The following is a 12,806-nucleotide window of genomic DNA, read 5'->3' as shown; positions in this document are numbered from 1 at the left end:
GCAGACTATTAAAAGAATAAGTATAGTACTTACGCACTCTATAGAGAAATGTAAGTAATAGAGCTACCTAACTAGCTTTAATTAGATATCTCTATAAACTTCATAATAGGCCTACTAGTAATAAGAGACTTTATAACTAAAGTGTTTTAAAATAAAATCTTTATAGTAGTTAATTATTTTATAAAGTAAGCTAAGCACATTACCTTTAAGAAAGACTTTATAGTAGTATAGCTTATATATATTATTAATAATTATATTATCTAATACTATAGCATTCTAAAGTTAATTATTAGTAATAGAGATAAGCTCTTTACTTTAAACTTTTAGACTACCTTGCTAGCTACTATTAGAATGTAAAGAAAGCTATTAATAGCTTATTATCTATAGATAGATAGATAGACTAAGTAAATAAATTATATAATAAAAGTATATTTACGTATCTACGCTGATAAATAGTAAAATAACTAGGTATTACTATTACTTATAGCCTAGATAGTATATAATAATAAACTTTCTAAGTCTATAGAATAAACTCTATTCTATATAAACTATAAAAAAACACCTAAATCTCTTTATACGCATATTTTCTAGTCTAAAAATAGAAATAGCTATTACTACTATAGATAAGCTAAAGATAGTATATAAGTTACTTAAAAAGAAACTTAAAAAGGTATAATACTAAAGTATTTTATATATTAATAAAAAATAAAAAACAGCACCTTAGCTAAAAAAGAGAGATAAAGTTAATTTACTTATAAAGAATCTCTATACTAAGCAACCTAATAAAAGACTTAACAACGTTAAGATTAGACTATTTTTAATTCTTAATAGAAAAGGCCTAGTTACTTATATACTTAACTTTCTACCTAATACAAAAATCTACCTATAATTCTATATTAAGATATCAGAACTAGTATACTCTAAAACGCTACTATAGAAAACTTTCTACTTTAAATTAGAAGAAGATAACGTCTATAAAGTAAAAAAAATTCTCGCACACTAATAAGATAGTAATAGAATAGAGTACCTAATTAAATAGTTAGAATATAATAAAAACTAAGCTATAAAAAAACTAGACATAAATCTTATAAATTATTATTAACACTTTATAAAGTACTACTAGAGAACTAAGTATAACTATATAAAGCTACTATAGTATTAAGACTACCTAAAGTAGACTATATTATAAGTAAAAATACTATTCTAATAGAAGCTACTAGATAGTCTAGACTTTTTGCGTTAACTTTCTTACTCTCTACCTCTATCTCTATTATAAGACATAGCGCCTTCTTCTATATATACTTATTAGCCTACGCTAGTATCTTCTTATTACGTAGTAAACGCGTAATTACCTCTACTAATAACTTTTTATATTTATCTACTTTTACTTAATCCTTCTTATAAGTTTTATCTAGAGAGGCCTAAAACATATTAATATATAAATAGCTAAGACAAGTATATTCTATATATTTAAGAGAGGTATTCAGCATAATATAATAAAGCTAATTATTAATAAAATACTTATTATAAGTAATATTAGAAATAAAATTAGCTTTAAGAATTTCTTAAATAAGATAGATCTAATATTTATAAAACTTAAATAATATAGTAGACCTCTAGAGCTTATAACACGCGTAAAGTAACTCTACTTATAAGCTAGATAAGGCTAAAGTTAAGTAATTTAAGAATAGATTCTTAGAAAGAGAAAATAGTATTATAACCTAGAGTTAAAATACTAATAACTACGCTGTAACTACGCTACATAACTTAGAACTAGAATAATAATTCTCTAAGGTAATAATTATTAGTAGTTATATAACTAATTACGCTACTAAAAGTAATTACTTACTTTACTAAAAACTATTACTAAAAGTAATTATAACTATTATAACTACTACTAGAAAGTTATATTTACTATTATTAGAAGTTACTATAACTACTATATAAGTATATAGCTTAGACACTATACCTCTATAGTTTAGTATATTTAACTTTATATAAGACTTTAGTATTTAATCTAAGAATTATACTTCTTTCTATAAACATCTTATAATATTATATTAATCTACTAATTATACTATTACACTTTTATACTATTATATTAATCTACTAATTATGCTAGTATACTACTCTATTCTACCTTGCTTACTTATCTCTAAGAACAAACTTATAGAATAATCTTAATATTTAACTTCTCTTCTTTATGTCTCTAACCTTAGTTTTTCTGTTAGTTTAATTATTACTTAGGTAATAGACTATCTCTACTACTTATAGTATTTGTATATAAGCACTACGTAATCTAGATCTTAGTACTCTATTAAATACAACTTTAGTATACCTATATAGTAGCTCTCTAAGCGTAGCCTCTTACACTTAGCAACTCTATACTTAGCCTTATCTAATTGTCCGTGCAACCTCTATCTAACCTCTACCTAGGTCTAGGTATACCTAACCTATTCGCTAGCGTAGTTACCTACTTATTCGTGTTACTCTCTTACTAAGTACTTTATATATTAGGTAATAGTATAGTTTAACAGAGTCTTAGCAGAGTAATTAATCTGTCTGTAGAGTTCGTTGTAGAAGATATTCAAAGGTATTTTTCAAATTAGTATCTAGTATAAAGCGCTTTGCAGTGGATGTAATAATGAGATACGCGAGAAGTGTCCGCGCACGCGTGAGAGTCTCTCGTTTAAGCTGACATGCATGTACGCGACGCGGACAACCCCGTCTGCGCCCCGCAAGGCTTAGTCCGCTCGTACACAGTCGTCAAGTTGGCCCCCAAGCTTAATACATCCGGCCACTCTCGTCCGCCGAAGTTCGTTTACCGAATACCCTATCTCTCTCCATCAAATGATAGGTGAACCTCCCACACCATGCTCGTACGTAGGGAGCGTGCTCTGCGCGTCGACCTGAAGTTCTCAATATACTGTGGTCTTCTCCGGGCATTTGGACCGTAGGCTATAGACATGTTGGAGCTGGCTTACTCGCTGCGCCCCAACGTCTGCACCTTTTGCGCGACAACTGTTCCTCGTCCGGCACGGATATAGGACGTCGCATGTCCAAATACCGTCTTTATTGTTCTATTTAATGCTTCATGTCCTCGCATCTGAGAATGGAACGCAGCACACTTAGACATCCATCGCTTCATCTTCCGACATGCCTAACACAACTTTCAACCCCAACGCTCTCCCTGATCTCAAAGACAAAGTGTTCATTGTAACAGGAGGAAACTCAGGCATGTAAGTATCGCTCATACTTCTGGTCAAGATCCTGTTCAACTGACAATCCCTTAAACAGAGGCTACTACACCGTAGCCCATCTCGCAGAGCATGGCGCGCACGTATACATGTGCGCTCGCAATGTGGAGAAGGGCACAGAAGCGATAGCCGGAATCAAGAAGATGCACCCCTCCGCTCGCATCCATCTTCTACAAATGGATCTCAAGGACCTCAGCAGCGTTGTCGCAGCCGCGCAACGCTTTCTCACACTCGAGACCGCGCTGCACGGCCTAGTCAATAACGCCGGCATTATGGCAACGCCATTCGAGCTGACCAAGGACGGTCACGAAGCACAGTGGCAGACCAATTACCTGTCGCACTGGGTGTTTACGCACCATCTCTCACCCTTGATGCTGGCAACATCCAAGACGCTTCCACCCGGAAGCGTGCGCGTCGTCAACCTCACTTCGTCCGGGCACTTGCAAGCGCCAAAAGGTGGAATCAACTTCGAGAACCCCGCGCTGAAAGATGCGGGCGACATGGCTCGCTACGGCCAGAGTAAGCTCGCTAACGTCCTGCACACCAAGTCGCTTCACAGGGCGTATGGCCCAGGATCACCAAGCGCCACCAACAACGAGGGGGAAATCTGGACTTCTTGTGTGCATCCGGGGCTCGTCGAAACCAATCTTCAAGAGGGCGTGAACAAATCGAACTTCGCTATGACGGGTGTCATTACCGTGCTTCGTAAATCTGGCATGTTCTGGTCGGCAGATAAGGGCTCTTACAATAGTCTTTACTGTGTTGCGGGTGATAGTATGAAGGCAGAGCAGAGCGGCGGGTATCTTGAGATTTTTGGTCGCTTTGGCGAACCAACGTGCCAGAGCGGGCCTGCAAAGGATGCGCAGCTTGCGGAGCGATTGGAAGAGTATACCAAGGAGGAGATGAAGAAGGGAGGTTGGGTTCAGTAATGATGTTGTCCAATGTTTTTCTTCCATGAACTGTAGAGAACTTAGATGAGCTACTTAATACACAATAGAAGTCGACTAGACGACATGTAAAGCGCGATCATGACAAAAGGTGCAGAAACGAGAGGATAGCCTCTAAAAATGCCGCAAAGCCTAGAGTGTATGAGGTGAAGGCCCGCTATCAACGCGATGCTTACGATACTGCAGACGTACGCGTGGCTTTCAGCTTTCGGGACCCGCCACCGTCATCACAACCCTGATCTTCGATGCTGTCATCATCCTCTTCACTCTTCTTCCGCTTCTTGCCCTCTTTATGATGAACTGCTTTGTGATGCTCGTTCATCTTATCCTTCCTTCCTCGAAACCCCCGACCTTTTTTGCCACCTACTGGATTTCTTGAGCGCGCGCAGCCGGACTCTGGGCAAAAATACTCAATCGAACGACGCGCATGGATGTTGTCGTGGTGGCGCTTGAAGTCAGCGTGGCGATTGAAGGTAAGATCGTCACTATCGTCGAGACAGGCTTCGTTGAGACACTTGAACTTTCCCGCTAGGGTGACTTGGCCAATGATTGGATCGGTATGGGAAGATGGAGAGCCTGATGTGCGACGACGACGTCTGTTTGAGCGTTGTGGACTCACGGGTGAGGACCCGGTAGGAGAGCAAGAGCTTGGTTGGGAGTATCTCTTTGACACAACGTGGCACCGCGGGGTTATGTGACTAGATAGTGGTGAGTCTACATTACTTAGAGGCCTTGATTTCATGCTTACGTTAGATTCTGAAACGGTGCATGTTCGCCAGATGGTGCTTGTGGAGCACGAGAGTTGGGTAAAAACGTGGATAATAGAGCCGAATGCCTGTGTTGCCGACGTTAGAATCGGCTCTGGAGACCAAACACCAAAAGACTTGATTTCCATTCGCTCCAGGTGATTGGACGCACAGAAAAGAAATTAATTGATGACTAGAACGACGGTCCACGGCGCATGATGGTCACGCGAGACAGTCGATAGGCCATCAGGCTGAGTAGGGCTCAACTATGATGCTGCCACAGATGGAAGGCGAAGAGACGGTATCTTGGACTGTTTCGCTTCGTAACGAAGTCCAACACGATGAAGAACCATAAATTCGTTGCTCATTGGGACTCCTGGAACTCAATGGAGGAGTTGTTTAACGGTCCTTCCTATGCAAGGTTTGAAATAGTACTGCCAGCCGCAGGGCGTTTTGAGGATTACATGCGCTAGTCTGAGCTTGATTTTGTCCTTCTCTTGCTTGGTTTCTCGCAATGTCGGTCTCAATAAAAGAGGCTGCACTAAGTACAGACGAAAAGAATTAGACAAGCTTTACCTTTCATGTTGGCACATCGGCTGATGGCTGTCCAGAGCACGGTAACGGTATTTGGTCCAGTCAGGTTGAACAACTGGAGCAAATGATGTGGCTCCGGTCCTGAGAAGCGATGTAAAGGTCTTTAAGCAAGAGACAGAATCTCTGATGCCGTACTTGGTGTGAGCGTAGTGAACGTGTTAGACTCGTCGCCTGATACCTGCTTGATAAGGCCAGGAAGTTCAATGGTTGTCGGTGCCACGTACTCGGATGGCTCGATTGACTAACGGCGCTCGAGAATCCCCTTTCTAGAGCAACTCTCGTTTCAAATGTTGCTCGGTGGGAGAGGTAGGCGCTTGATATTACCAAAACAGGGCACAGCTCACAGTGTAGACCTCCGGAACGGTCAGCCGAATGAGTGATTGGAAATTTCAGTCAAAACAAAGTGCGCATGTTTATGCGATTGCGTGTGATGAGCAGCGACTTGCCATGAGGCAAATGCGTGTGTGGCCCTTGGTCGAACAGACTGAAGTCATGCGAATCTCCAGCTTGAGTGTTCCAGGGTACCAGTATAGAGTCCAATCATACGATCAAGTGCCTCCAAACGGTACAGGGCGTCTCCAGGTCTTGGGGTAGATAGCAGTTCCATTTCCCAGGTGTTTTTCCATACAATCCTGTGGCTTGTTGATCGCAAACTGAATATTTTGAAGGGAACTTACTCATTATCGTATCCAAAGTGACCAAAAGCCTTGCTCTCATTCTCATGTTCTGTCATACCTTCGTCGATGGTGTCATTGATCGCATATCCGAATGGGTTCATCGCTGCCGCTGCAAAATTCTCGTATTCCATGTTCGGCGAAATGTCAGATGACCGTCGGGGTCGAAAGTGCACGGAATGGGAGTTTGATCGAAACAGATAAGGCTGAGGCGCCGTGCGTTGGCTTGCTGACGCGCTCGAGATGGAGCGGGACATTGCTGACCCAGTCGGAACCAAGATACTTCCAGATGAACCGCGGGGCGCTCGCTGCAGGGAGTGAGAGAATGAACGCTGACCGGAAGATGCTGATGAGTATTGCGAAGCCGATCGCGACATGTCACCGTTCACCGGAACTTGTGTGTAGCCGTTGGGGCTGTGTGCTGCTTGGTGTAAGTTGGCATAAGGCTGAGCCTCAGCCTGGTGAGAGATCGAGTGCCGTGGTGTGCCGCCTATTGACGAACAAGAGATCATCGAATCATGCCGCTGTGTCTTTGTCGGCGAAAGTAGCTGCTGGTTGTTTTGATATTGTGAAGCTGGTTCGATAGCGTTCTGACCTTTGATGTCGACGCCAATCTCTTGACCGTTGAACAGGTCACGAATATTGCCGCCCCCACCAAAGTATGTGTTGTTGTCCATGTGGAGTTGGACTGCAGTAGTGATAAGTTGAGAGGTCGGCGCTAGGAACTAGTGCCAGGCAATTGTGTGAATATGAGGTAAAGTACTGGGCTCGGATGGAGTGATAGTAAGTACAGGAGCCAAAGTTTTGGCGGCAGCATGCCACAATATAGCGTTTAGTGAAGCGACTAGGGCGAGCGCCCTCTACTTTCCTTTTTGAAGGACCTCTGCAGCCGGCTTGCATGCGTTGAGCCTCGAGGTGGCTGTTCGCGTTGAGGCATACCGGAAATCCAAGGCAAACTAGGCAAACAGGGCTTACGCGGGTCTTTTGGCTGTGAGGGCTGCATGCAGGGTACGGCAGAAGTCGACAGCCTAGTAATAGTGATTGGGCACGTTGATTGCGACATACGGGTACCGTCTGCCAGGTTAGAATGCTGAGGAATTAGCATGAAACATAAGTGGGAGATGTATTTGGGAAGTAGCCGCACCATCACGTGCAAGCAGAAAACGGCAGGCGCACCCGACCGCCTCCCCTATGATCGAGGTCCTTCAAAAGCCAGCCATCACTCGCCAATCTCAAGTTGGTTTCCGTCATGATTACCATGATCGATCGTTAATTCCTTTTGCTCAATTCTCAACTATGTGGTCTGGCGTCTTACGCCTTCACGCTCCACACCTTGATGCTAGCATCGCCTCCTGCCGAGATGACCTTGGAAGCCTTCTCCCATGCGATACCATTGACTCCATCCTTGTGAGCGTTGAGTGCCTTGATACGCTTGCCAGGGTCTTCTGTGCTCCAGACCATTACATTGGTGTCCAGACTGCCACTTGCGGCATAGTTCTCACTCTCGTCCCAGGCCAGGCAGGTGATGCGTGCGGTATGGGCACTCCATCTGTCTGTAATAACCTTCCAGTCTCCGCCCACCTCGAATGCGTAGATCTTTCCGTTTCCAGCACCCACTGCCAACTTCTTGCCTGACGCTGAGAAGGCGAGGGCGGAGATGGGTGCAGTTGCGCGGCGGAGCACTGTGTCTGACTCCTTGAGCTCAGTGCCAGAGAGTGTGTAGATGTGTACTAGCTTATCGTCTCCGCCAATAGCGACCGTGGAGCCGTGCGCCGCGATCGAGGTAGGCGCAAACTTGACTGGTAACGAGCTGACTTGGGCACCCTTGGAGTATACTGCGATAGCATCGGTAGAAGGGATCAGCACGGTGCTCGATGTCGCGGCAACGCCCTTTGGTTGGAACTTGAGATCGTGAGCCTCGCCAGTGAAGATCTTGTCTGGAACCGACATGGAGCGTAATGTGTCATCCCAGCCAACACTATACAACTCCGCCTCATTCTTGCTGTCGGAAGTCGTGATGCCAGCGACGTAGCTGGAATGTGCTGCGCCTTCGACCTTGTCAGCCAATCCAGTGGTGGTGTCCCATGCGAGGACACGGCCGTCATAGCTTCCCGTGGCGAAGGTAGATCCAGCGATCGCAGCCGATGTAATGTTCTTGGAATGGCCCCGGATGATGCGCGTTGGCTTTGGGTTGCCGTCGACGAGGTAGTTCAGGTTTCCTTCGAGATCGACACTGACGATCAGACCATCACTGCGGCCTGTGGGCCATACTACACCAACCTGCTGGTCGGGTATACTAGCGACGCCTTCTTCGCCCATCCTCCAGGTCTGAATGTTCTTGCCTGCTTCTGGGTCCCATATCCGGACCGTCTGGTCCGCACTGGCTGTGACGAACTTGTTCGAGTCCTTGGACCAAGACACGCCGAAGATGCTGCCAGTATGTACACCCTCGCCAATCTGACCCTTTGCCTCGCCGGTCTTGCCATCGTATAGCCATATGCGCTTGTCGGCGCCAACGCTTGCGAATACGGAACCGTCGGGGGAGAAGGCGGTGCCGAAGACGAAGCGGTTGTGCTGTCCTCTCAGACTGGTGTTGAACTTGAAGGGAGCGCCGTGGTAGAAGACCAGGCTGGTATCGTCGGAGCCCGTGGCGGCGCGGAGGGGTCGCTGCTGGCGAATGGACACGCAGTTGATCTGTGACGAGTGGCCTGAGATCTCGCCCACGCTGTTGCCACTGTCTGCCGTGATGCAGTGGCCGAAGCGCTCTTTGCCGTCGCCGACAGCTATGATACGCTGCGAGTCGCCGTCCCATGCCAAGTCGTTGATGCGGCCCGCGATGATGTGGTAGTCGCCTGCCTCGCCGTCAGCTTCCTCGCTCTGTATCCTGCTACGCCTCACCCACCTTTTGTAGCTCCTTCACCTGCGCAGTCCCACACTTTGACGGTGCCCGAGACATCTCCGCTGGCAACATAGAAGCCCGAGGGCGAGAAGCGGGCGACAGTCGTCTGCGTCGTGTGTTGGGTGTATTGTTTACTAACAGCCGGGTCGTCGATGGAGCGGAGGAAAACGGATTTGCCCGACTACATGTTCAATTAGCTCCGCGGAAGCTGTGCGTAGTCGGTAGGCTTACGGCATAGGCAATCCGTTCACCCTTGGGGTCCGAGGAGAGAGGAGTTGCCTGTCCGCGCGTGGTCGAAGGGGACGCCGCCCAGATGGCGTCTGTTTACGGTTAGTAGCTGCTATGCAGAAGCTGTCCGGGAGCTCATACCTGATACTAGAGACATTGTGCGCGCAGTTCAAAGGACAGTGAGGTAGCAAAGGGTACGTGCTATGTCGACTAGAGAGGATGTCTGCCTGTAGCCGGCAGCTTTGGCGGTGGCCTCTGCTTCGTCACCGCCTACGTTTCAGCGACCAGCCACGAGTCGCGGGGCAGGTGGGGGTGGCTCCTCCGCGACAGCTCGACGCGGGAGTAGCTACTTCACATCTTACTCCAGGTACCAATTGATAATCCGAGTCTTCAGCGCCGTCAAACCGCGCTTCGTTTGCTGACTGGCTTGCTGGGTTTCTCCAGCCAGCGCGACATTTCATCGTCGAGGGCAGGTCTAGAACCAAGTACCGCCGACATTCACTAAATGCGTCCCTGGATCAAGGATACATCCCAGAATCATGCGTCAATGCTTGCAATTCACCGCCGACTGCATACAAATATCGGGTTGCGAATTAAAGAGGCTGGCAGACAAAACAACCTTGGAATGCCCCGGCAGACCCTTGGCGCACGTCATTTCCGCCCGTTGCAAGTCGCGTTGACATCTTAAGATTAAACTGATCTACTCCTCGTCTTATATTAACTTTCTGTGCATAACTAAACGTTCATCTTTGGCTCTTTGCGCTTCTTTCGCGAGCCGTAGTCGCGTCGTTCGCTGTACAACGTCATCACCCGGGAACCCGGCATCCGGTAGCCTGCATCCTCAACATCGTCGTCACCATCATCATCACGGAAGAGCAAGGGCGTCAAACACCATCAGCATGTGTATCATGAGGTCATACGAAACTCGCGGTCGCGGTGTCGTTGACCCACCACCGCGACGAGGAAACTACACGTCCCATCCACCAGCCGGCGTGATGCGTCTACCGCGCGAATGGCGCCGGACATCTGTCGAGAGCTTCAGCGACGACGGCCGTTACGTCGAGTACAGGTTCGTAGCCACTTTAAATGGCAGCATCGGTTTACATCATACTTACATCACCCAGGCGATCGCGATCCCGTCCTCGTGCCATTGAGTATGTCGAAGAGCCTCGCATACGTGCAAGAAGCCGTGCGAGGAGTGTATCCAGACGCCGCGTTAGCGATGTTGAGATTGTCAGGCCAGCAAGGACCAGCTACATTGACCCACGTGGAAGTGGTTATGTGGATGAGAGGATTACCAGGCGAAGCGTCAGTCGAGTGAGACATTGAGGAGTTACATGTATGCAGACGAGAAAATGAGGTATGTGTTATCACAGAGCAGAGCAAGGCTGTGCATACTAACATGTCTAGTGTTTGAATTGAACATGTACATACGGGATACATAGAAGCTTTGTAATTACGAACGTCATACTTTCACGAAATCGAGCACGCCTGCAGCAAGAACTGTCCCGTGCTGCGCGCCAAGTTCTTCAAGTCTGCCCATTTCGAAGATAATCCCTTCAGGCCTGACACAGCAGGTTGTTTAACAGCCCAACAGCGATTCGTGACGAAGAAGCATCGGAAGCTCTCATCCGGAGATAATTGCTAGTGTACATCTTAGGGCGCAAGAACCCCTGTCGTTAACCGACCCCGAGCTGCACTCCCAGGTGGGGCGCTGTATCCGACTCAAAGCTATAAACCTCATCATCTAAGTCTGAGTCACGATCAGGGAACTACGTACAAGTAATTGAGAGAAGCGCACATTCTTCACAACTTACCTATCATCCCAATCTCACACCATGGCTTCTAACCCCATGCAGCGTTGCTGCGTCGTGGGCGTAAAGCACGAAGGCAAGCCACAAGGACAGATCAAACACATTGACAACAGTATACATCCATCTATCTCTATTCCACAAGCCATATTATCTAATGCACACACCAGTCCGCACATACGCCACCTACCCACCCGACAACCCCAAACCCGAAAACGCCATCCTCATAATGACCGACGTCCTCGGCATGGATTTCCCCAACATCCAACTCATCGCCGACCAATTCGCCCAAAACGGATACCTAACCGTCATCCCAGACGTCTTCAATGGGAGCGAAGTGCCATTCCCCGTTCCAGAGTCGTTTGACTTGCAAGAGTATATCAAGACGACGATGCCCAAGACCGACACTGTAGATCCCATGTTCGAAAAAGTCATCAAACATCTGCGAGACGAGTTAGAAGTAAAGAGATTGGGCGGCATAGGATACTGCTTCGGCGGTAAATACGTATGTCGATTTCTAAAAGAAGGAGGACTAAGCAACGGCGGTATCGACGCGGGCTTCACCGCCCACCCCAGTTTCGTCGACGAAGAAGAAGTCAGAAATATCAAGGGTCCGTTGAGTATCGCTGCTGCAGGTAAAACTCTCAACCACACACCTCCTATTTCATCTTCTACGAATACCAAACTGCCAAAACAAGAACAAGAAGAACGCACTGACGATAACGAAAAACCCAGAAACCGATTCCATCTTCCCAGCTGAGAAGCGCCGCGAGACGGAAGACATTCTCAAAGATCACACCGCCCCGTACCAGATGTTCCTGTATTCGGATGTCGAGCATGGGTTCGGTGTTAAAGGTGACTTGTCGCACGCGAAGGCGAGGTTTGCCAAGGAACAGGCTTTTTTGCAGGCGGTGGGCTGGTTGAACGAGTATGTTAGGAAGATACCGGGGGTGTAGCGCTTTCCTTGGTAAGATCGGCATGGCTGATCGGCATGATATATTCCAGGGGCGATCTGAGTATCTCGTCCGTCAAAGGTGCGTCTTGGAGGGCCGTGTCATATTCGTGCAGTGCGCATTTGACCCTGGTAATCTCATTCGGTCTGGCGAGTTGCTCCAACTTCTCAGTAGCGTATTTCCCGAGCCAAATGGGAGCTATGCTCTCGACATCGGTACTAGCATCCGAGCAATAATAGTATGTTCGTGCGTAGTCAAGTATCTTGTCGATTGTAGCTAAGACCGCCGAGAGCACCCAGGCGCAAAAGCTGATGGCGAAATACGTGAAGAGGAACAATGTTATCAGAAGACAGCCCCAGAGATAGCCTGTGAGGAAACTATCTAGCATTTCGTTGTAGGGTGGCGTGGCTGTGTATAATTGGAACATGACGGCTTGGTGGGGGAAGAGAGGCGGCATAGTCGATCGATGCGGTGGTAGAGGAGGTTCGGATGTCTTCTGGGCTGCGAGGCTGTGATGAAGCGTGCTGACGATAATGTACCATGCAAAGGAATATGGGTGCTTGTAGTAAGGCTTACCGAAGGCGGTATACTTTTCGTAACAATATGGATGCCCAAAAATGGAGGCTGCTACACCTTGATGATTAAAGTTGAGGGTTGTTTGTGATGACAGGCGAGCTAGAATACAAGCTGCGGCTGC

The 12,806-nt window shown here is 46.7% G+C and overlaps 6 protein-coding genes across 6 annotated transcripts; 3 read left to right on the top strand and 3 right to left on the bottom strand.

The window, feature by feature from the left end:
- The first annotated feature begins 2,722 nt into the window (after positions 1 to 2,722).
- Positions 2,723 to 4,263, top strand: BKA58DRAFT_432840 (uncharacterized protein). The gene is made up of 2 exons (XM_046173147.1): positions 2,723 to 3,239; positions 3,298 to 4,263. The coding sequence occupies exons 1-2, from the start codon at positions 3,157 to 3,159 to the stop codon at positions 4,184 to 4,186; spliced, it is 972 nt and encodes a 323-aa protein (XP_046019974.1). The 5' UTR covers positions 2,723 to 3,156; the 3' UTR covers positions 4,187 to 4,263.
- An 18-nt stretch (positions 4,264 to 4,281) lies between these two features.
- Positions 4,282 to 5,687, bottom strand: BKA58DRAFT_69045 (uncharacterized protein). The gene is made up of 3 exons (XM_046175735.1): positions 5,527 to 5,687; positions 4,953 to 5,039; positions 4,282 to 4,902 (listed from the first exon to the last, which is right to left on the bottom strand). The coding sequence occupies exons 1-3, from the start codon at positions 5,541 to 5,543 to the stop codon at positions 4,377 to 4,379; spliced, it is 630 nt and encodes a 209-aa protein (XP_046019973.1). The 5' UTR covers positions 5,544 to 5,687; the 3' UTR covers positions 4,282 to 4,376.
- Positions 5,688 to 6,178: 491 nt separating this feature from the next.
- Positions 6,179 to 7,212, bottom strand: BKA58DRAFT_69028 (uncharacterized protein). The gene has a single exon (XM_046175734.1). The coding sequence runs from the start codon at positions 6,893 to 6,895 to the stop codon at positions 6,218 to 6,220; it is 678 nt and encodes a 225-aa protein (XP_046019972.1). The 5' UTR covers positions 6,896 to 7,212; the 3' UTR covers positions 6,179 to 6,217.
- Positions 7,213 to 7,447: 235 nt separating this feature from the next.
- Positions 7,448 to 9,676, bottom strand: BKA58DRAFT_69015 (WD repeat-containing protein 2). The gene is made up of 4 exons (XM_046175733.1): positions 9,487 to 9,676; positions 9,349 to 9,437; positions 9,121 to 9,298; positions 7,448 to 9,070 (listed from the first exon to the last, which is right to left on the bottom strand). Exons 1-4 carry the CDS (start codon positions 9,500 to 9,502, stop codon positions 7,530 to 7,532), a joined length of 1,824 nt encoding a protein of 607 aa, XP_046019971.1. The 5' UTR covers positions 9,503 to 9,676; the 3' UTR covers positions 7,448 to 7,529.
- A 568-nt stretch (positions 9,677 to 10,244) lies between these two features.
- On the top strand, positions 10,245 to 10,674 carry BKA58DRAFT_326464 (uncharacterized protein; the record flags this gene model as incomplete). Its single annotated transcript, XM_046168070.1, has 2 exons — positions 10,245 to 10,414; positions 10,470 to 10,674. 2 exons carry the CDS (start codon positions 10,245 to 10,247, stop codon positions 10,672 to 10,674), a joined length of 375 nt encoding a protein of 124 aa, XP_046019970.1.
- A 280-nt stretch (positions 10,675 to 10,954) lies between these two features.
- Positions 10,955 to 12,299, top strand: BKA58DRAFT_69058 (dienelactone hydrolase). Its single transcript, XM_046175736.1, has 3 exons — positions 10,955 to 11,271; positions 11,327 to 11,791; positions 11,892 to 12,299. Exons 1-3 carry the CDS (start codon positions 11,184 to 11,186, stop codon positions 12,110 to 12,112), a joined length of 774 nt encoding a protein of 257 aa, XP_046019969.1. The 5' UTR covers positions 10,955 to 11,183; the 3' UTR covers positions 12,113 to 12,299.
- The last annotated feature ends 507 nt before the right edge of the window (positions 12,300 to 12,806 follow it).

This window comes from Alternaria rosae, assembly GCF_020736505.1.
Source record: "Alternaria rosae strain MPI-PUGE-AT-0040 chromosome Unknown BKA58scaffold_14, whole genome shotgun sequence".
NCBI classification, from domain to species: Eukaryota; Fungi; Ascomycota; class Dothideomycetes; order Pleosporales; family Pleosporaceae; genus Alternaria; species Alternaria rosae.
The sequence above is the reverse complement of the archived record's forward strand: the minus strand, read 5'-3'. Positions and strand labels throughout refer to the sequence as shown.